This window comes from Manacus candei, unplaced genomic scaffold, assembly GCF_025592945.1.
Source record: "Manacus candei isolate 608988 ecotype Guabito, Panama unplaced genomic scaffold, ASM2559294v1 h1tg000015l, whole genome shotgun sequence".
Classification (NCBI taxonomy): domain Eukaryota; kingdom Metazoa; phylum Chordata; class Aves; order Passeriformes; family Pipridae; genus Manacus; species Manacus candei.
In genome coordinates this window covers 17,471,707-17,494,072 of record NW_026138063.1, presented here as the reverse complement: position 1 = coordinate 17,494,072, position 22,366 = coordinate 17,471,707, and the positions used below count along the sequence as shown (strand labels likewise).

The window sequence follows — 22,366 nt, the reverse complement described above, 5'->3', positions numbered from 1 at the left end:
TCCCAGCAGTTCACCCTATACCACGGACAGGTGGGTCACTTTATTCTCCAGTTAAGCCCTTACCCCTTGTACAGCCCATTACAAAAAATAAGGCTGCTCTAACAGTCAAAAAGCACCTATCACCTTCCTCACTCCTGATCACAGCGTTTCTCCCTGTGCAGAAGGAATAGGAACCTTCATCCCACTGTGCCTCTAAAGACCAACAGGCACATACTGGGCACAGAAGCAAGCATTTCGTGCCTTCAGTCTTCCTCTTCCTTTCTCTTCACTAGAATCTAAATTTCTTCCTTAGAACTCTCATTCTTTTAACTCATCAGCCATCCTGCCTTAAACATGTATAAACTCCTGGTTAATAGCCCTTCTACTTGACAAATCAAGTTTCCTTAGAGTTCCTTAGCTGCCTCTCTCAGCCCTTTGGAACTCTCTTGCATTACCATCACAGATTTCCACTTAAATTTTCCAGAAGAGTTTACTACTCCCTATTTAGGATTCCCTACTTACCTTCAAACTTTCTCTTGCTTAAGCAAAGGAATTTTTTTTGTGTACTTCTTCCTCTTCCCAAAGTGCATCGCTGTTGAAGCTCAGGTCCAGTTCTTCTTGGGGATCATGGGAGCTGTAGTCCTCTGAAAACTCAGACCTAAAGGTGTAGAAGAATTTGTCCCTAATGACAAAAAAGGATAATAAATTCACCTTAGCACAGAATGGATCCAAGTATTTTTCAGTCGAAGTTATTACATGGGATATAGCTCACAGATTCAGCTGAAACGAGGAAAGCCAGAGTAAACATGTATTTGCTAATAATGGTGTGTGAAATCTAAGCATGCTGTATAATTAGAACTATTCCAAAATATTACTTGGAGGAGTAAAAGCTACAAGGAAGCTGAATGTTACATCTGCAGCACCAAGAGAGCATCAGTGGTAGGTGGTTTGGTGGGAAAGAGTAGCCAAGGAGAAAGCTCACTGGAAGGCAGAGCTGTTTGATTGGAACAAGGCTGGATGTGATAGAGGCTGGGGCATAAAGCAAAGTAAAACTATCAACATATTTAATAAGATTTGCAATTTAACAGTTACAGGTCTTAATATCTGCAGCCACAGGAAACCTGGGTCCACCTCTTAAGCACAATCCCTCAGATATTTAATATAAAGTGATGGAGAATAGGTGGATTATCATTTCCAAAACTAAAGGAGCAACATCTCACAATACAAAATCCAAATAAAGCTAGAGACAGCATTTACCATTTTTACTTTGACATTATCAGGAATGTGCTGCTAAATTGCTTTGGGTTCTTGAACTGGGCCCTTGCAGTTTTCTGAGTTGCAGAGCAGATGGTAGGTGACATGAATATTATGGGAAAGGCCCTCTCTTTAAAGCACAGGGGAGGGATGCTGCTGGGATGGAAGGGAAATACACCACAGACCCTCACATACAACCTTGTTTAACAGCATGGCCTGCACAGGCCGGTACTGTGCTATTTCTTCATTTGACACAAACACGTTAACATTTGTAGTTACTTTTCCAAAGGAACAAGATGCCAGAAAGTGACCGAACAGCTCCATATGCTAATGTGTTGGAGCTACATGGCTCGGAGTACAATACAGATGCCATAGCATAGCACCAAAGATTGATGAGCCTTGGCTTTTACCCATTTTTGCATTATTCTTGACTGCATTCTTGCAGTCTCCTGGATAACTATGCCGTCTGTGAGCTGCAGCAGAAACGAGCCTGGCCCCAGGCAGCTGAGACAAATGATTCTTTGTAGCTCATGGCAATGATGTTAAAGCTGGAACAAATTTCATTAACTAGCAATCAGACGGGGAAAATACAAGTAATGAGCAATTTTCTGTGTAGAAAGCAAAGATATTGGATGCTAGCTCTTGAAAATAAGTAGCAATACAAGAGGCAAGCTGAAGAAAATACCCAGAGGAACATGCACCAAGACTTTAACCAGAAAGTTTCATGCGAATGTACCTCCTGGGCCAGTTTCTTGTTTGCATGAGACATATTTTCACGGCTGCAGCCCTGACTCCCCCCAGCTTGGAGGAGTGCCTGGGAAGGGAAGCATCAGGGTGGATCACACAATGGGAGAGCAGAGCTCCATGGCAGCACACGTGGAAAGGCAAGGGAGAGGGAATGATGCCAAAGAGTATCCAGCTCTCAGAGCAAATCCTTCACTTCTTCAGTTCCATCCCCATCAGTGTGCTGTGAATAGGTTTTGGACCTGAGCTGGTGACTTTTCCCGTCAGTTCGGCAAAAATGATTTAAATATTATTGACCTGGCCTCCCATCTCCAGCTCAGCTTAACAGATAAGCAGAAGAGCTGGGATTTTGAAAGCTTTTTTGAGGGTAAAGTCTACACTAGCACAGTTTCACTGCTGTTTAGTCTACATTAATGTTATTTGAATTTTGCCCAGGGTCTTTAATAAGAGTTCAAATGTAACTGTTGGGGGTTTTAAATGTGTATTTTGAAAATTGGAGCCATCCAAAATATGCAGGGCAGAACATCTCCTGTGTTTATTTTTATGCCTAATCTAGGCTCTGCATCAGCTGTCTTCATGGTTTGGTAGCGTGAAGTACTGGAAGCCTACCAATACATATATATATATATATAAAACTTCCTTTTTGGTTCCCATTGGTGGAAGGACAGATTCTTTTCCCCTTTGAGTCTCTAAAAAGTCACTGTGCAGGCTAATTCAAGACAAATGTGAACACATGATATCTGAACAACGGATGTAAGGCTCTGTTTGAAGGAAGTATGCTGAAAAGGCCTGCGTCCTTAGGGGTCTTCTGTAGGAGAGAGTGCTGGCAACCACTTGGAGAAAGGATTCTGTTACTGCTGTGGTATTTTGGGCTCCAGACTGCAATGTTTAGAATGTGCTCTGCTCAGACGGTTATGGGAGCAGCCCCTCCACCATGGCAACTAACATATGGCTTTGAGTTGTTGGTAATGATCACACGACAGAGAGAAACAGAAGAAAAAGGAGGATGGCCTTGCATAGACAGACCATGACGGTCTATGACTGCATTCTCCAAGGCTGTAACCAGAAGCTATAAATTGCTATATTGCATATTTTCACTTCTCATCTAATTGAAAAAGCAGTGTATACAGTTTTGCAGATGGTCCATTTATTTTGCTGAACTACCCAGAGCTCAAGGATGCTGTTTAGAACTGGGTACATGCACAACAAAAGGCCAGGGGAAATGGGATCTTGATATAATTAATTGTCAGGTATGAATGAGTATCTTTTTTGCAAGGCCACAGCACTACATTTCCAAATTAATGAATCTTTTGCCACAAAGGCAGAAAAAATATAAGGCACACTTGCTCACAAACTGCCAGGAAGTTTGCAGCACAGTCCTTAGCCTGCTGTTTGGACATCCTTCTTTAGCACTGGACGCTGAGTGGGTTATGGGAGGAAGGATAGGCTATGTGCAGGTGAAGCCCATGGAGGACTTTTCAGCCATACTACACCTGAAGGCATCATGTGCCCTCACAAGAGGAGAGGGACCAGGGGAATTCCAGCACGCAGTTCTCTCTGAACCTATTCCCATCCACCCCATATGCCTTGGGAAGCAAGAAACCCTCTGAAACTAAAGCCATCCTGCTCCAACCTCTCCTTTACACACCCAAATATACCAGCTCTGCTGCAGCAGGTGGCAATTTGTGTCAATGTCAGATGACTGCAACAAGGTCCAGTATAGTCTGGGACATCTGAATGCACTGCACCAAGGGAGACCATGAACACCATCACCAGAGCACAGCAACAGACTGAAAGGGGAGTATTGTTGTCTTCATTTTACACAGAGTGGGCTGAGATACAGGAACATGTTGGGTCTTCTGTCTTTGGTTAAAGACTGGTAACTATACACAGAGATAGCTGCTGATCTCAAAATTCTAGGAAGTATTCCATTGTGCCAAAGGAATAAAGAATTTTTAAAGTTATATCAGAAGTGTATTACGACTTTTTTTCTCTCTTACTTTCTGTTCTTTTACTTGGAAGACTTCTGTTATCCACTTAGAGATGACAGAGGTAGCCAAGGGCACATGAAGGACCATGGACCATGAAGAGTGAGCAGCCTCATGATGCACACTAACAATCCTTGCTCAAAGATTCTTTATCCAAATTTCTCTCATAATGACAAACAGACCTGAAAAGACAATTCACTAACCAAAGAAGGGCAAAAGCAATAATAAATTGAATTCCAGTATGAATTACCTCATGCAATATAGATATAGCTTACAGGTACTATTGTACATTTTGGATAGCTTATCTGAATTGCATCTCCAAACCTTTTTGATAGCGGCTAATCTTTGTTATTAAAATCACTGGATTGCTTATTTAAGTGTGATGCATACAATAAGAAAAAGTACTAGAAAAATACTAAAGTACTAGAAGAGAAGACAGTAAAGTTCTTACTGTAACTGCAAATCCCTCCAGTGACTCATATTTTATAAACTTGAAAATTACTTTTATTTATGTATAATAGAAATTAATTTATACATCGAAGCCAATAAGCATACCCATAGGATTCTTCGATGATGTGGTGTTTATTCCCCTTAGGTATTGCCAGCCAGGTGAGCGATGGGGATGGGACTGTGGGTCCAGGACCACCTCTTGCTCTGCAGCAGATGTGGGTGCTCCTTAGAACCACTGTAGGGACAGAAAACCAGGAGATAGGTCATCTGTTGTGCTGGCCAATGCTAGCTCCAACAGGTGTGTGTTTAAATAAATATTTGATACTGTCCAGGAAATACAGAAGGATTTGTGTATATGTTTCTGTGCTAAACTAGTCCTCTACACACAGCTGTAGGAATACAGCAGGGCACAGACTTTTGTTAGTTCTCTTCCCCTGGGCCTGGCTGCAACCAGGCTTTGGCTAAAGAGACAGCTTTTGAGAAGAGGTTTATTATCACTGAGGTCACAGGAGAGTCACCAATGTGTGTGGGACAAAGGGTGGGGGGAGTATAGTGGAGGCTGTGGGATGGCAGGGACAGCACAGGCCTGGTGGAAGGGCTGTGATCACTAAAAAAGCAGCACCTGTGCCTGGTGTAGGACTTAGACCCAGTTTTTTGATGTCCCTGCTGAACATGTACAGCACTGGAGGACCGAGCAACCACAGACAGAGCCATGAGCACAGTGCCTTGGAAAAGGCACACAAGAGAAAAAGGCACACCAAGAGAAAAACCCTCCCTGCCAGACTGGCACAGAGCCCTAGCTCAGTACACAGTCCCCTGTAGCGTCCCACAGCCCCTGCACCAAACAGCAGACGAGGTGGGTGACACAGGGCTTCCACCACCCACAGGGCTGCCTGTCCCAGTCTGGCTGACAGAGGACAGAAGCTCATCTTTATCAAGGGGAGAGGGTTTTTCCCCAAACAGTTGTCCTCTCAGGACCCACTCTCAAAAGTGACCTACAAACAATTCTTCCAAAAATAAACCTAGGAAATGAGGTAACTCTGCCAAGCATTAAACCCCATGAATTCATTGCACCTAACACCAATCACTGTGTTCCTGTTAACACCCCTGCTGCTGTCCTTTCCTCTTGGACAGGCTGGGCAGCTGCAGACACAGCCTGGATGATGGCAGTCACATGCAGGGAGCTTCATGTCCTGCTTCTTGTCAGGCCTGTGGTAGCAACTAGCAACGCAAGGCTGAGTTGAATGGAAGATTCTGCTTCTTCCTACAAGCCTCCTGTCCTTGGGCAGCGGTGCCTATTGCCTCCCCCATTAGCAGTCCTAAGAAAGCCTTGGCAAGAAACCTTCTTTGCTCCTGTCACTCTCCCGGCTCTTTGCCCCAGCGGGGTCTCAGGAGATTGGGACCAGGTGATCCAGCCGGGTCTGGTCGCACCACATCCTGGCAGGGCGCGCTGCAACCTCCAGCAGCGGGAACCAGGATGGGGGGACAGCCGTGACCTGCCGTCGTGCCGGCGATGCCACGGCACCGGGATGCTTCTTGGCTGCGCTCGGAATTCCTGACACACCGGCAGCTGCGGAAACCGCGCGTTTTCTGCGGGAGAACAGCCAGACCCGTGGGGGGCGCGGGGGGCACCCGGCACCGAACCAACCGGGGCCGCTCCGAGCGCCGGCGGCGCGTCTGTGCCCGCGGCCACCGGGTGTCACCGCCCCGGTGAGCGCGGCGGGGCCGGGCCTGGCCGGGCCACCCCCCCGGGCGGGCAGCGGCGGCGAGAAGGGACCGGCGGCGGAGGGGCCGCGGCGGCGAAAGGATGGTGAGAGGGGCCGGGGGCCGGGGGGCGAGCCGGGGCGGACAGACAGCGCCTGCCGGGGACAGACAGACAGACAGGCAGCTCCTGTTGGGGACCGACAGCTCCAGCCGGGGATAGACAAGACAGTCAGACAGGCAGGTGATGCCGGGAATGGAAAGAAAGACAGACAGGCAGCTCCTGCCGCGGACGGACAGACAGACAGACAGACAGCCTCTGTCCGTCGCTGCCGCTGGCTGAGCGCCTGCTGCCGCGGACAGGATGCTGCTGACCAGCGGACTTCGGGGGATTCGGAGGAGCACATCACCCTTGGGTTGCTGCTGCGCTGACAGGGCTAGTCGGGGATATTTCAGCATTTCCCCGCCATCTCCAGCGCGGGGTCTGTCCCTGCTAACGCAGAACAGCAGCCACGGCACAGCCACCTCGCCCGCCGGTGCGACAGCCGTGCGTGGCTGCTGTGCCCTCCTCGGGCTGCATCCCCCGCACGGCGCATCACTGACCTGCGGGAGCCCCCGGGTCCTTCGCCGCAAAACAGGATGGACTGTTGGCTCTGTTTTGATGAATGCTTGTGAAATGCTGAGGTAAAGGCTGTGCTGTTTACTGAAAGATATAATGGCTGTCAAACATTATTACTTTATGTTTTGCAATATAAAATGAGCGGTGGAATCTGGAACAGGTGGCACATTGGGGAAGCATTTAAAAAATCAGTATGTATTTTGCATTTCATGTGTTTGTGTTTACAGTATGGATTTATAAACACGTGCCTGAAGTCTTTGGTGGTTGAGAAGTATGGTGAAGAAACATGGGAAAAATTAAGGTAATGTGTTCCCAATAATTGTAGTGCATTGAAAGAAAACGCTCAGGAATTCAGCACCAGGGGATTATAATTTCCCATATGTAAATGGCAGCTGATGTGTATCTCAGGTAATTATTAGAACTAACTAGCAGGGCAAAAGCAAGAGTTTCTTGCCTTGTAACACTTCATACTCTGATACTAATTTGTCCCAATTAATTTGTCATATCGGATAATTAAAGATGACATTTAGTCTTATAGACAATTGTGCAATAGACTCACTAGCTCACTGTGACAATATTGAGAAGTAATTACACTGAAAAGATGCCATCCTTGATATAAAGCCAGTTTAATTCCAGTACTTTCAGAAACACAGCGAAATCATAGAATCACAGATCATCTTGTTCCAACCTCCCACCATGGACAGGGAAGCTTCCACCTGATCAGGTTGCTCAAAGCCCATCCAACCTGTCCATCTCTGGTTTTGTCTTTACTTTATGAACTATATGGTATTTTCCAATATATAAAGATATATAAATGATACTTAAATACATACATATATTGATCTTTGAAGCTAATATAAAAAAAAAAACCAAACCAGCCACTTTGCGGAGCTGAACAGAAGACGAACTAAGATTCTGGTTGCTCTAGTACCCCACAGTATGATGCCTGAATCCTTGAAAGAGTTTACTGCTATACCATAACATAAAATAGCAGAAATGGAGGGGTGAACACCACTATTTAGCCATTTTAAAGCAATTTAATTAATTTAAAGCAATTTAATTTTAATCTTACATCATTATGGGAAACAGTGTGTTCCACTATAACGCTTGAAGGAGATTAAGGAGTGTTCACAGTAAACAGTGCTTAACAAATGCCAGTTGGGTCACCCAAGCATGTTATATTTAGAGCACTGCTGAGACAGGACTATTGTCTTCTCTGTTGCAGACTGCAGGCTGGAGTCCAGGATTCTTTCTTGACTTTTGAGGTTTACAAAGATGAGATCACAATGCAGCTTGTCGACAAAGCCTGCAAAGTATTAGGTATGTGTCACCATGCTGCAAAAACAAACTGTCCTGGCTCAGGCCTGACACTGCAGCCCAGGTTTAGTCTCCTGTGCCCTTTGGGATGCCCTCCCTGTGTTGCAAATATTCTGTCTTTGCTCTTAGTCCACCTGACAGCATTTCCAAGCCTTTCTTATTAGGTATCTTTATTTTGCCAGGTGTTCCTGCTGACTTGGTTCTGAGAGAGTTTGGAAAGTATTTCTTTGAATTCTGTAAGCGCTCAGGCTATGACCACATGCTGAGGACGCTGGGTGGAAATCTCTATGAGTTCATAGAGAACCTGGATGCATTGCACAGCTACCTGTCCCTTTCTTACCAGGCAAGTCCAAGTAGTGATTGCTGAGCAGGTATGGGTGGACTCTGCCAGAGTTCATAGCACAAGGAACAGCATCTCATAGTGAATAATGAAAAAACATGCTATAACATGTTCTCCTGTGTTCTGAAACAGATTGCTCCAAAATGTTAGGGCAATTTTTGAGTAGTCCTCAAGGTTAGGTATTATTTAGTACATTGGCTCTAATGCATAGCAGATTTTCCTTCTCAGGTGGGAATATTTAATTCTCTGTTTTTCAGCTTATTCATATTATTGAGACACGAATACTTTTGTACAAGTGGAATGCATCAGTATTCTTTATCAGAAAAAGATGCTGAGGCTTTGATTTTGTTTGTTTATTCCTCAGGAAATGAATGCACCATCTTTTAGAGTAGAAAAGAATGAAGATGGGTCAATGCATTTACACTACTATTCAGACAGAAGAGGTCTGTGCCATATTGTACCAGGTAACGAGACAAAATTCAGCTTACAGATCAGCTGGTAATGCAGTTTATGTACAGAGTAATCATATATTTGCAGATACACTTTGCTCACATTTCAGTCTTTTTTCAGCTAAGGACAGGCCATGGAATTGAAGTCCAGTAGAGTTTAGTCTCCAGACACCTAAACTCAGTATTTCCCTACTGCCTGATCACTCCTAGCTCCCAGTAGCTTCCATCAAAATTTATGACATGACAACCCAGGCCATAAGTGTCCATTCCTGCCACAGAATTCCCTTCATGGAAGAAAAATTAAAGTTCATGGTGTTTGTTGTGTCTAACTGTTTGTTAGTTCTCAGTGACTCATGCTCCTTAAATTACAATGAAGAAATTACAGAATTACAGTTGATTTGAAGACATTCATCCACCCTGTAGGATGTGCAATTTGTAAAACTACTACTGAACCCTGCTCAAAACTGAATCTTCTACCAGCATTACAGGAATCTCCAGTTGTACTTGTGCAAGGGTTAAACAGCTATAGATCTGTAAGAGGTGATTGTATTCCTTTCTTTCACAGATGATGCTGAATTTAAAAGTTTATCAAAACTTTCCCCTTTATCAAAACTTGTTTCATATTGAAAGCACAGAACTATTTGGAATTTCAAACAGAGCTTTTGATGTCATTGTCCAGTATTTTGCCTAATACCTAGGCAGAAATGAGAGAACTGATTGTACATCTGCATGAAAGACATTTCCTTCCTTTTAAAATAAAATATTCTGCAATGACTGAAATAGATTGTATAGAAGAATCTCTCTAGACTCCCTGCATTTTTTGGGTTAATGGGAATTCATGTTATTGCTCTTTGACTACTTGAACACATTCTTCAGATGTCCTACTGAGCTGCTTCTAGTGAAAATAAGCATTTGTCCTCAGACAAGGCAAAAAATACAGTAACTTTAAAGCTTACCTCCTGTGTGCATATCCTCATCATAGTAAGAACGACATACGTTGCTTTCTTCTTCCAGAGTCCTTTCGAAAAGCGATTTCTGATGCAGTGAAATTCCACCATGGACCCCCTAAAAGGGAAAATGAATAGGGTTTGTTCTTGGCAATACCTTGTCTTTTGTTTCCCCTTCAGGAATCATTGGTGCAGCAGCCCTGGATTTTTTTAACATTGAGATTTCAATGAAAATAGTCAATCAAACAGAAGAAGAGGAAAGAACTGGGAAAAAAGAACATATTGTTTTTCTTGTCACTCAAAACCCTGTATTTCCATGCAAGGAAAGAAATGAAATTTCTTCCTCACCTCGATGTCTTGTTGACTCTGAAAAACAAAGTGAGAGCCAACTGAATAAAGAGGTATTTTAATGTTCATTATCGATATATTGTTAAAATATATTTAAAATGAAAATTTAATTTCCCTTTGTATTTATTTCAACAGGACCTTGAAAAAGCCAAGAATACAGTGGGAGACAGAGGAAACTCTGTCTGTCCTGTTAAGAAAAGTCACTGGAAAACATTAAGAGGAATAATTGCATTAGGAAAAGGTGAGAAATTGTTCAGAGGGAACTTGTCATCATTTCTGAGTCTCTTCAGTAAGAAAGTCAGTAAGCCTCCCTATCCCCACCCACCCATCCACTTGGAAGTTGCCATTTATATTTCCTCTGTGAATTTTCAAAATGTTTCTGGTTAAGTTTCTTTCTGTTAGACATTGATAATCACAGGAAAATTGAAGATAATAAGCATGCTTAGTAATGACAGATACTTAAATGGAATATGACTGTCACTCTTGTCTCTTAAACAGGGCTTTCATCTAAAAAGTATTCTTCTATAAAATGTCATTGTGTGGTGCATTTGATTCTTCCTTTTCATGTCACTTGATTTAAAGATGATGAATTTAAAAACATGTTTTTAATGTGCTAGATGCTACTCCTTTCCAAAATTATCAACTGTAGTAAATTCTGAAAGCCAAATTACTTCCTCCTACCAAAAATCTACTGCTAATCTCTGTTCATACCTTTATATACTAGAAGTTTATATATATTCATAAAGGGAAAGGATTTTTTCAGTTTGGATCTTCTGATTCCCCAGAAGGAGTGAGAATCCAGCTCAGTATTGCCAAGCTGTCTAGATTCCGGGAGGAGTGAAAAATCGAACCTGGTATCATCTGGTGCAGTGTCACATGCATCACAAGGGCAGATATATTGAGTAAGAAATTAATATATATTTAAAATAAAATTTTAGAATAGCATTATTACTAAAAAAAAAAGAAAATCCTTTAACTATGAATGTGAGAGTTATCAAGAGGCAGACTTTGATAAATGAAAAACTCACATTGACTTCCCCAAAGCAGTAAGATGTCTAAAAGCTGGGTTCTAAATTTATAATATTTTGCACCAGTCTCCTGAATGACTTGAGAATTATTTTCAGCAGAATTTACTAGAGTGACTGTCACAGCCACCTTCTGGGGGAAAGAGAGCACTTGAAATAATCATCCTGTTGATTATTGTGGGTTACTGGAGAATCCAAGTTTATGCTGTGAAGTTCAAAGGTTTTGGTGCTTCATTCAAAAGATGAACCCATTTGATTATTTTACCCATTGTATTCCTTTTGCAAAAGTATCTGCTAGTAAGCACAACCTACTCTGTAGATTTGTCACCATTTTGAAAAAAATCTCAGGGTAAGTAAAATAGAAACCAAACAGTGATTTGGTCTCTGTGCTATGGACTCGAGCTCATTGTATGGGAGACTAAAACTCAGATTATGCAGGTTTTTTTCTCTGTAAGTGTTCCTTAGTAGCTAGCAAAGTGTATTAAGTCCATTTCCATGCACATTTTTGTGAGATATATCTGTGTTATATTGCTATGGCATCTGCAAACTCATAGAGCAGCAACATCTACAGTTGTTCATCTATTCTTATTTTTTCCACATAATTTGATGCATCTAGTGCTCTGTGCTTTTTGTGTGGTTAAGTTTTAAACTCTTAGCCAGTTCAGATTAGTTGCTAATCAGATGTAGATTGAACTGCAAAGCATTTAGCACAGATGTGTGTGCATTTCTGGCCCCACACGCTGCTTGCTTTGTCTTCTCTCATTATGATACAGGGTCCTGTCTCACTGAGCTCTAAAAAGTAAAGCAGTGCAGCCTGATTAAAAAATACACATTTATCTTGTCACAGGTAAGCTCCTGAGAGGATTTGATCCTGTTTATCCCAAGAGCCTCTGGATTGACACAAAAACATTTTGCAATGGACTTCCTTTCCATATGGTTTTTGACAAAGAGGTAGGACAAGCATGTGGTAAAGGCTTTTAGTGTGCATAAACCAAATAGTAATTTCCCTCTGTTCTGACTGTCCCAGAGTGCACTGCTGTGTGTGCTCTGCGTGCAGTGTACACTCATTTGTAGGATTTGCAGAAGCACTCTGAACAGAGACATGCAATAAGCATAACAGCTGGATCTGGATCATTTCAGATAGGAATCTCCTTTGACTTTACTGAGTTCACCATGTCTGAAACAGCTACAGCTATGCCAACAAGGTTTATTGCAGCAGTCTGTCTGTTACCAAATACTGGGAAAACCCAGCTACCTACTAAGTCGAGCAGTGTGCAACCTCATTTAGAACCAAAAATCCCTTTACCTTCTAGGGGAGGATTGAGTCTCCTCTCCTGTGCACACATACTGTGCCACCCCTCGGCAGGGCTTCCTGTGGCGGGTTTCCAATTAGCCTGGGTTCCCACCAAGCTGCAGTTCCTCTTGCTCCCAGCTCTGTGGAGAGAACATTTGCTTCAGACAGAAGCAAAGAGAGGAGAAGGTGAGGATAGGACAGCAGAAGAAAGCAGCCCCTCAGGGAACATGTTTTGGCATCATGCTGATAGAGATTCCAGAGCACATAATCTGCTTCCTGCCACTGCCCACATTAGACAAAATTCAGACTCTTAAACCTTTCAAGATGTCTGGTCTGCATAATTTAAAAAAAATTACTTATGTGCAAAGATGGAAAGTCCTACACCTGTTATTGGTGGCTAGGTCAGAGCTTCAATAACTGCTGATGACCAGTGCAGGACATTTCTGCAGAAATTAAGAGCTCATGTTTGGTCAGCAGGCTAAAAGAGAATAACTAAACCTTTACACACCAATGGTTAAGAGAAAGTAGCCCATGGCATCCATTAGAAGATCAATATTTGCCAAGGTGTTTTGGTGTCTTGCTATAAAGGACATTCATTCAGAGCTTTGTAGTAATACACTAACAAGGTAGAAACTTTGCTCAGAAACGAGCCATGTGCTATAGCAAGACTAAATGTGTGTACAGGTATAAACAGTGATCAGCTGTAGCTTGGTCTTAGCCCAACAAGACATGAATTATAACACATGGACCATATTTTCTTTTTAAGCTCAGAGTGAAGCAAGCTGGGGTGAGCATTCAAAAGATTGTACCTGGCGTTCAGACCATGGGCATCTCCTTGGATCAGTACTTCAGGATCGTTCACCCAGAAGTACCCTTCACCATCTCCAGCATTCAGAAATTCATCAACAGCCAATTTGTTTTCCAGACTAGAAGAGAGATGATGCCAGAGTCATGGAAACAACGGCCAATGCTAGAGCTGAGAGGTATTTTGCTGTTGTCAATGCATAAGTGTTCATATTAAATCAGGAATTATGCTGAGTTGAACTGATGTCTTTCTGTGTACTCCTGACCTCACATAAGTCCTATAAATAGCCTTTGGGCAGTGAGGAGATTAGATGATTCTGTTTAGAGAAGCAGTAGATGCTTGTAGACAAATTCTGCTATTACCTCACCAGATTTTGAAGGGTTTTGGTCAGAAACAACAACTCTGCTCCCATTTGAAAGGCTTAGAAATATGGCGTTTTTCTAATGCTGCAAAACCCACATGTGAATACATGATTAGTTCTTAATTTATGCCTTTGAGGGGGGTTATTTGCTACTGGCTGGGTTTCAAATGTGGATAAAAATAGATTAGTTAGCTGTGCTTTTATTTTTTGTAGTCACATTTTCAGATTCCGATTTCTGTCTTCACACACACCCCCAATGTCATGTAAGAGTTTAGCAGTTAAAATTATCTTAGCAGAAAAGGTAATGTATTTGCTTTATTTTTGCTGAGAGGACTGAGTGTGGAATGATCCTCTGCTTTGTGTAATTAACTATAATGACGTTTGGTTTAAGTGTTCTGTGACCTCAATTTTGCTTCTCTGAACTATGTAATATGTCCTAATTTTCCCTTATCTCTTCTCACCTTTACGTAACGAGTGTCAAATCTGGTATTCCTGAGAGTCAGAAAAAAAATTAAGAGTTTAGGGAGATCTTGGAAAAAACTGATGCTACCAAAACAAGGAACTTTAACTGGACACAATTGTACTTTCTCTTATGCTGCAGGGGGTTAATTCACATGGTATGATGTTTCAATCCTCTTAGTTTTCAAGCTGTTCATCCAGTTGCCCTGGGGATGAGGTGAGAGAGAAAGAAAGATGTAGGAATTCCTAGATTGCTGTTCAGAAACCAGTGATACTTATGAAGAATAAGTATACTTATAAAGAATAATAATAATAAAAATATTTCAAAATCAAAATCATAAATCTCAACAAAGAAACCCCTACAAAAACTCGATCCCCCACCAAAAATCCCTTCTATCTTTCAGGCGTTTTTGTAACTGCTTATTTAGGTTATGATAGTGACTGAAAGCTCCAGCTTCCAGGAAGGAAAGTGCCATTGACTTAACTGGGGCAAAAACTACCCACCATGAGATTAAATTTCAAATGTTTCACTTAGTCACTGTGAGTCTCAGTTCCCCTGTGCGTGATTCCGACTGACTGAGTTCAGAACTCATCCCCTAAAATTACCAGCAGTAATGCTGAGCGTCACGTGACAGCCCACGCTGCTGAAAGCTCTTACCACGGCTTGTCTCCCCCAGGGCAGATGATGTGGATGGAGTCCCTGCAGTGCATGCTCTATCTCTGCTCGCCTTTGCTTCGCACTTTGCACGAGCTGGAGGAGCGACAGATGCACATTGCAGACATTGCGCCTCACGATGTGACCAGGGATTTGATTCTTCTCAATCAGCAGCGGCTGGCAGAGATGGAGCTCTCTAACCAGCTGGAGAGGAAGAAGGAGGAACTGCGGATACTGTCAAAGCACCTGGAGGAAGAGAAGAAGAAGACTGAAGCTCTGCTCTATGCTATGCTTCCCCAGCACGTGGCCAACCAGCTGAAAGAGGGGAAGAGAGTTGAGGCAGGTGAATGAACAGGATGCATTTGTGGTGTGTAATTCATGGGTCAGGAGATGGTGACAGAGACACTGGCACAGCCCCTTTGCCACTGCTGTGGAGCACATTCTCTACTTGGTGACATTCATAGGTAGAAGGAGGACCACAGATCCTTAATCTTGCTGATAATGAAAAGATAGACTATTCTTTCAAAGGAAGCTTTGGAAAGTATTTGCCAGATTTTTTCTTTAGGAGGTGAAAGGTGATAGCAGCTGCCCATTCAGTGAGCAAAATTCAGTGTTTCAACAGTAATCCAAGATTTTGTTTTCAACATGGATATGAAGGGAAACGAGGGCTCAGAAATGAAAGGAATAAAGAAATTGGTCTTTCCTAGAAAATTCTCTAAGTTCCCCTATGCTATCTATAAACTTAGAATCATAATGATTCCCATTGTTATTAAGGATAGCAAGAATATGCCTAAATTCCCTTTAGTAAGCACATACAGGGAGCTAGAGGTAAAGAGCTAAGTATATCCTGTATGTGATATATTCAAATGCCTGGATTGTTTGAGGTGTGTAATGATTCTTATATTTGATATACTCTTATATCAACATTTCTCCATCTCAGAACACTTGTATGAGTATTACAACTGATAGGTCGTGTCTTAAAAGAATGACCTTTGCAAACAAGTCTCAAACAGATGTGATTGTCCAGCCATTACAAGTGCTTACCACAGGTCTTTCTGCTCACAGGAGAGTTCCAGGAGTGCACTATATTGTTCAGTGATGTTGTGACCTTTACCAACATCTGTGCCCAGTGTGAGCCTATTCAGATAGTTCTCATGTTAAATTCAATGTACCTGCGATTTGACAGGCTGACCACAGTGCATGACGTGTACAAGGTATGTACTGACTGATAAAGGCTGTAGAAATAGTCTGGGAAAAAAAAATTTTGTTGTTTTGGTTTTTTGTTTTTAAATGCAATTAAGTCTTCTTCACCCTGGCATGGTTTTTTATAAACCATAAAATACTGCCCATTTGTAGTGGCCACACAAACTAAAAAAACAGAATGGCTGTTCTTTCATACATCTCCCTCTCTCACCTTTCTCAAATGCCTATCCAACATGACAGGATATCCTGGTTTATGGACTAATTTGAATAATTTTCTTAGTTCCTTTATTCCAACCTGTGGTAAATAGGTCGCTATGTCATTAAGTGTCTCCTTTGGTGGAGCAATATAAAATTATAAACAATACCCAGATAATACCTAGACCTTTTTTTTTTTAATTTCATGGAGAACTTCAGCAGTGGTATCGATCTCCTGCTGACCCCAAAGAGCACCAACTAGATCTAGACTATAATACACCTGTGGTCTCCAAACCATGCTGGAAGGATCAGAGCCCTGGTTGACCTAAATTATCAGTTATTAACATCTCCAGAATTACCCAGATTTGATGAGCTGAAGAGCAGGTCCTAAGTTTCTGTCTGTCCCAAGTACATTAAATATTTAGGAAGGCAGAAATAGTAAAGGGTGAAATCCAAATCTAATTCATTCCTTGTTCAGGCAAGGCACGCAGGTCATCCCACCATAAATTGTACTGGGAAATCAGAGGCTTTTCTGCCTCAGCAAGGAAATTGTATTCAATAATTGAAGCATCCAGGATATGGCCCACAGATTTGAGGATAAATTAGCATCGTATTCTGTCTAAATCATCCATCATGAGTAAATGATCTGTCACTATAATAATCTCCTTTTGATGCCTGTATATAACTCCTATTAATATTGAAGGAGGTTACCAGGGTACAGAGGGGGAAGACAAGATTACTATTACAGGGAATTGGGAAATAGAATAGTGAAATTGATTAAAGAAACTTGGCCCAAGCTTATAAACATCTGAAGTTATGAATAAATCTTCTTAAATTAAATCTCCTGTTACAGCTGAAAAATAATTAGGGTATCTATTTGCATTAGTAGCTTTTTACAGTTGTTTTTAATTTGTTACAGAAAATTACTGTGGGTTTGGCTATCTTATAGAAGGCATGGAGAGGAACACATTCTTTGAGACTGATGTAGTGAACAGTTTTAAGTCATTAGGTTAGTGAACAAACCCAAATATTAAATTATATTTCCACTGTCCTATTGATGTTCTTTTTTAAGAAATCCAGTTAGTCTGATCTAAAAGTTCTCTTGTTTACTGATGGTAAATGTGACAGTGAAGTCTCGTAAGAGCAGTTTAGAAAATTTCCTTACCGTGTAACAATCTTCTGCAGTGAATTTTAAACATTTGAGAATTCTCTGTTTCAAACAGGCCTGTCCTATTCCCAGCAAAAATTCTGATACAGAGACAAAATCCGAAGTGTTTCTCAGGTCCTTTATCATGCACTTCAAGGAGACTGGATGCCTGAAGGAGTATGAACACTTCAACATTTGTCTTGCAGGCTGCAGCTGTTGTTGGAAAACAGCTGGCTGTAAGGAAGGATGCTTCCAAACTGCTTAGCTCACACTGCATTCTCTGACATCCTGGAGTTTGGAGGCTCCTTAAGTTCATGTGAACCCCTTAATCATCAGTGAATAGTCTCCCTTGCTTTATTGTGACTTTAAAAAACCAAATCTCTCTTAAATAAGAAATATGCTTTCAGCACTAATTGTGAATTAGAGCTAATTAATAGCATTAATCTATCAGATAACCTGGCTCAGGAGTCTGTGCCTGGGGATAGCCCTCTGCATGTAGATCTGTCCTGGGTAAGAGGAAGGCAAACAGTCTGACACTTGCACAGCAACCCTTACTCCTTAGAGTCTCTCTCACTGATATCTAAAGTTGGTCAAGTAAGCAGGGACACAGTGCAGTGAAATTTTTAGTGTGGAGTGAAAGAGAGGATCTCTGTCGCAAGGAAACTCACCTGTGCTAAAGCTTTTTGGTGATTGAAACATCTTTCAGGAGAAGGGGAGAGTTGGTGCAGACTCTAGCAGCAAAACACTAACCTGTGCAAGATGTACAGGGCATGCTCACGTGCTTGTCCCTCTCAATTAAAGGTGGAGACAATTGGAGATGCCTATATGGTGGTAGGTGGGGTCCCTGTGCCTGTTCCCACTCACGCTGAGCGAGTTGCTAATTTTGCCTTGGGGATGATAATTGCAGCTAAAGGAGTACAGAACCCAGTTTCTGGAAATCCTATCCAAGTAAGTCATTAATACAATGATGCATGTGTGTCTGTCTGCTTTTTGGGTTGGGCTTCTAGTTAATGTATTGCAGCAGGACCTCAAAGAGCTCCTTCTGACTCCTCTGTGGCTTTGAACGAGGCCCACACGGGTACATTTTCCATGAGGAGCCTCTCCATGTGGAAATTTGATATCTTACTGCTGTCCAGTGTTGTGTTGAGATGAACTTTTAGGTGGCTGAATAGCATTAAGAAAGATGTTAAACAACAAGTGACGTTTTTGGGGGGTGTTTTATGTCTTTGTAAAGATTCGAGTTGGGATCCATACAGGTCCTGTCTTGGCTGGAGTTGTTGGAGAAAAGATGCCTCGTTACTGCTTGTTTGGAGACACAGTGAATATTGCTTCCCGGATGGAGAGCCACGGTGTGCCCAGTAAAATACATCTGAGCTCCAGTGCCTATCAGTGAGTAACTGTGATGGAAACTTTACCTATTAAAATCAGTGCTAAAAACCATTGCTTTGACAGCTGCAGTGTAGATGGTGCTGCCTTAGTCACCAGTTTAAGCAGGTTATAAAGGAAAATCAATGCTCGTAAAGAGTTTTATTTGTTCTGATTATTCCAATTGTACTTATATGTGGAGACAGAAATTTGAGAGTCTCCATCCTAGAGAGCAAAATATTAAAAAATATAATTGTGATAACTTAGTTGGAAGTCCTGATAAAGCGATGTAGATGCTAGAAAAGCAGAACATTTAGAACATTTAATAATAAAAGCTTTAAAATCTCTCTAATTGAGCACAATAATTTGTAGAGAAACAGTTTTATTTACACTTACCAAGGATTAACTGCATAAACAACTATCCTCTTCATGCTGTGAGTAATTTACTTTCCTGAAACTCATGTTAGTAAAAATTAAATTTTCAAGAATTTTATGTATGTGTAAAATCTGTATGCAAGAGGGAGAAGCAAAGAAACTGCAAAGGAAGGAGTACAACAACATTGTCTCAGGATATCACAGGAATGATATTGGGAAAGCGAGAGCTTAGCTAGCATTGAAATGGGCAAGGAAAGTTCAAAGGCAGTCAGGGGAGCTTCTGCTGTGTTAGCAGAGAAGTGTAAATGGAAAGGTGGACCTGCTGTGGCAGGTGATTTAGAGACAGTGCCCTGAAGAAAGGCTGAGTTACTCAAGGCCTGTCTTGCCTCAGTAGTCACTGATGAGGTCTTCAAGGTCCCTGCACCAAGAGTCAGGGTTCAAGGAGTAGGTGAAGTACCAATATTGGAAGAGGATCAGATCAGGGGTCTTTTGAGAAATCTCAGTCTTTGGAAAGGTATGGGAGCAGATGGGATGTGAGGTAATGAGAGAGCTGGGTGATGGCACTGCAGTGCTGCTGACTGTCACCTTTGGAAGGTCAAGACTGTCAGCTGAAGAAAGACAGATGTTACAGCTCTGTGGAAAAATGGCAAGGAGGACAGGGTGTGAAACTATAGCTGATCATGCTCGTGTCAGTCCCAGTGAAAATCAAGTCCTCTTCAATCCATTTTTGGACACATGAAGGGGGCAACTGGGAGTAGCAAGTCTGTATGTAAAATGAAGTAAATCATGCTTGACAGACCTGATTGCTTTCTCTGATGAAACGACTGGAGATAATTCTGTCTAGCTGATATTGGCTGCCTCAGTCCTTAATTTCTGGTCAATAAGAACCCTCCACCACTCTGAAGTATTTGGCTTTGTGATCCATTGATTTTTGATCAGGTTGTATATGTTAATATAAAACCACAGCAGGCCTGAATAAACAGTTGAAACAAACCCTCAGTTGTTCACAAATCAAGACTGTTTTTCCCAAGCTGTTGTGATTTCATTACTTAGCTCTTTTAAAATATCAATGTTATTTTTGCTAATCTTGAATTTTCATGTGTCATTTTGTTTCTGATACTATAGGTGCCTAAAATACAAGAATTTCGAGATTACTGAGAGAGGAGAAATAGAAGTAAAAGGCAAAGGGAAAATGCATACATACTTCCTCATTAGAAATAAAACTGCAACTGAGAATGAGATTATGGGAAGGCCAATGAAAGACTTAGATTCTGGCCATGAATCTGTTCAATCTTTTCAAGAAGGCAGGACTGAAACAATACCAAGTTCTCATCAGCCAGGTGGGATCAACTTCACATATCTTTTCCTCCTTGACCAAATGAATGTTAATACAACACAATTAAATGCCCTTTTCTGTTCTTCTTTCAGTTACTCAGACTCAGCCAGAGAAGGACCAGACCCCAGCTATTGCAATGAAGTATGTTGATGGCCCCACAGATGCCCAAAACAGCCTCCAAAGAAGAAATCAAAGGAAAATTGCAGATTTAACAGGTAGTTATTTAGTTATCATTTCAGAGACAACAGAACTAGGAAGTAACTGAGGCTTAATCTTGCAGGTTCTTTATATTCCTTTTCTGAATAACCACTGTTGTAACTCAAGCCAGAAATTCATGCCAACATATACACGTTGGTGAAACTAAACCCTTCTGCACGCTGTTTAGGGTCAAACAAATCTCACCTTTGGAGCAATCCCAGGTGTTAATTGTGCACTAGGGAGAAAGAAGCTGACAGTGCTGTAAAACCCCAGAGCCCTTCTGGCAGTGCAAATAGAACAGATAAATGTTAGACAGCTCTTTGCATGGGCAGACCCAATTGTTCATGTACACATCTTTTCCTAGAAAACATGTAGTTATGGGGAAGCTTATCGAGTCAAGCCTGAGAAAGAGTGACCTCAGTCCTCAGGCCAGTCTCCTGCAGGAGTTGCAAGGATTTATTCCCATGCTCATGTTCTGTGACCAAAGTTTATCTCCTTTGAAGTAGCTGATACTGAGAGATAACAGATTTGATGCCATAACAGCCTAATCTAATGCAGCAAGTCTTGTAGTCCTATTTATGTGTTTTGTGGATTTTATACAGACTAAATATGTTGTCACTAATTACTAGAAAATATTTTACTCCTTTCCCTCCCACCTGCTTAGGCATGGTAGTTAATCTAGTATATGATGTGCTGACAAACAGAAACCTCTATGGTCATTAAAAACTCACACTGCAGGAGTGTTTCCTTTCAGGCAAAACTTGTGATTCCAAAAGCGATGGGAGTCTCCATGGCAACCAGCATGCAGATGATGGTCCCCGTCCTCTAAACCAGGGAAGAGTCAAACCTGCTGCTGAAGAGCCACAGAACAGAAATGTTCGCTCTAATTTTTGCACTTTACTCTAAGTTTTTTAGTTTTACATTAAACAGAAAAAAATTATTATGATTTTCTGCATTTTGCTGTTGTGGGACTGTTTTTTTTATATCAAGCACCACGTGATTTTTGTAAAAAAAAAAAGAAAAAGAAAAAAAGGAACATTTCATCACAGTTTTCAGTAAAAATAAAACAGTGGAGGTTATTTTTTTTAAACAATCTACACGTGCTGTATAATACTCCCTCTGGAGAAGGAAACCCTTGCAAGATGCTTTGAAGATGTATTTTTCAGCTTCTGCCATGTCTTTGAATATCCCCTTGTAAAAAGCACTTTTTGGTATCTGATGCAGCAATCGAGAAAGAGGTGACTCATCCGGCTAGAAATATTCCTACTCAAATGAGCACTTGCCATAAAGGAAACATTCCCTGAAGTGACCATCTGTCTTGACTTCAGCACAGCCAACAACTTCCCCGTGGAAGGTTAGCAGAGTTTGATCTGCTTTTTAACTGTGATAACAGCTTAATCTCTTAACAGGTCTTTTGCTGGGCAAAGGAATTATGCAGTGGAAGTGCAGAATAGATCTAATACAACCTGTATTTTTGCATCCTGAAAGGAAAATAGCGTAGTACTTGATAGCACCCAACAGTAAAAAAAGCATCTGTGACCTTTGAACCAGCCGTCCATGTGTAGGTGGGCGCAGAAGGACGTGTAAATGGAGTTATGTAGCATCAAATTTGTCACAACACTGGAGGACTGCTCAAGGCCTATGCACTATTTGAGACCTTCAGATGAGTTTCCAGTTTATTACTCATTTTGTCAATCCAGCTAAACAAAAATAAAGTTTCAAGACTGCAGAGGGAGCCTGTCAGTGCTGGAATTAATGTTGCTAACGTCATTGAGAACAACAGCATTAAAGATCAACATCACTTACCTGGTG

At 41.7% G+C, this 22,366-nt stretch overlaps 1 protein-coding gene and 1 long non-coding RNA gene across 5 annotated transcripts in view; one reads left to right on the top strand and one right to left on the bottom strand.

Moving 5' to 3' along the window:
* LOC127468380 (uncharacterized) overlaps window positions 1-6,639 on the bottom strand; it is a 13,709-nt gene extending 7,070 nt beyond the window's left edge. The window contains exons 1-3 of the long non-coding RNA XR_007903549.1: window positions 5,758-6,639; window positions 4,521-4,650; window positions 498-661 (exon numbers count right to left, since the gene is read on the bottom strand). This is a non-coding gene — a long non-coding RNA (uncharacterized LOC127468380). The remainder of the gene's footprint in view (window positions 1-497; window positions 662-4,520; window positions 4,651-5,757) is intronic.
* Window positions 6,108-22,366, top strand: LOC127468362 (guanylate cyclase soluble subunit beta-2-like). 4 transcript variants are annotated; one of them, XM_051781424.1, is made up of 16 exons: window positions 6,108-6,225; window positions 6,963-7,036; window positions 7,961-8,055; window positions 8,235-8,395; window positions 8,757-8,856; window positions 9,969-10,189; window positions 10,272-10,377; window positions 12,009-12,112; window positions 13,222-13,438; window positions 14,758-15,078; window positions 15,801-15,949; window positions 18,082-18,228; window positions 18,515-18,669; window positions 20,146-20,360; window positions 20,449-20,571; window positions 21,309-22,366. In XM_051781424.1, exons 1-16 carry the CDS (start codon window positions 6,223-6,225, stop codon window positions 21,458-21,460), a joined length of 2,343 nt encoding a protein of 780 aa, XP_051637384.1. In that variant the 5' UTR covers window positions 6,108-6,222; the 3' UTR covers window positions 21,461-22,366. The 4 variants fall into 4 exon arrangements, with proteins under 4 accessions (XP_051637384.1, XP_051637383.1, XP_051637385.1 ...); XM_051781423.1 differs by lacking the exon at window positions 6,108-6,225 and having other exon boundaries at window positions 6,853-7,036; XM_051781425.1 differs by lacking the exons at window positions 6,108-6,225; window positions 6,963-7,036; window positions 8,235-8,395 and having other exon boundaries at window positions 8,002-8,055.

What these genes read in the sequence shown, in the direction of transcription:
- LOC127468362 (XM_051781423.1), top strand. Translation starts at nt 6,873, where the DNA reads ATGAGCGGTGGAATCTGGAACAGGTGGCACATTGGGGAAGCATTTAAA. An exon ending in GAAACATGGGAAAAATTAAG is followed by an intron (nt 7,037 to 7,960) that starts GTAATGTGTTCC and finishes TCTCTGTTGCAG; the next exon opens with ACTGCAGGCTGGAGTCCAGG. An exon ending in ACCTGTCCCTTTCTTACCAG is followed by an intron (nt 8,396 to 8,756) that starts GCAAGTCCAAGT and finishes TTTATTCCTCAG; the next exon opens with GAAATGAATGCACCATCTTT.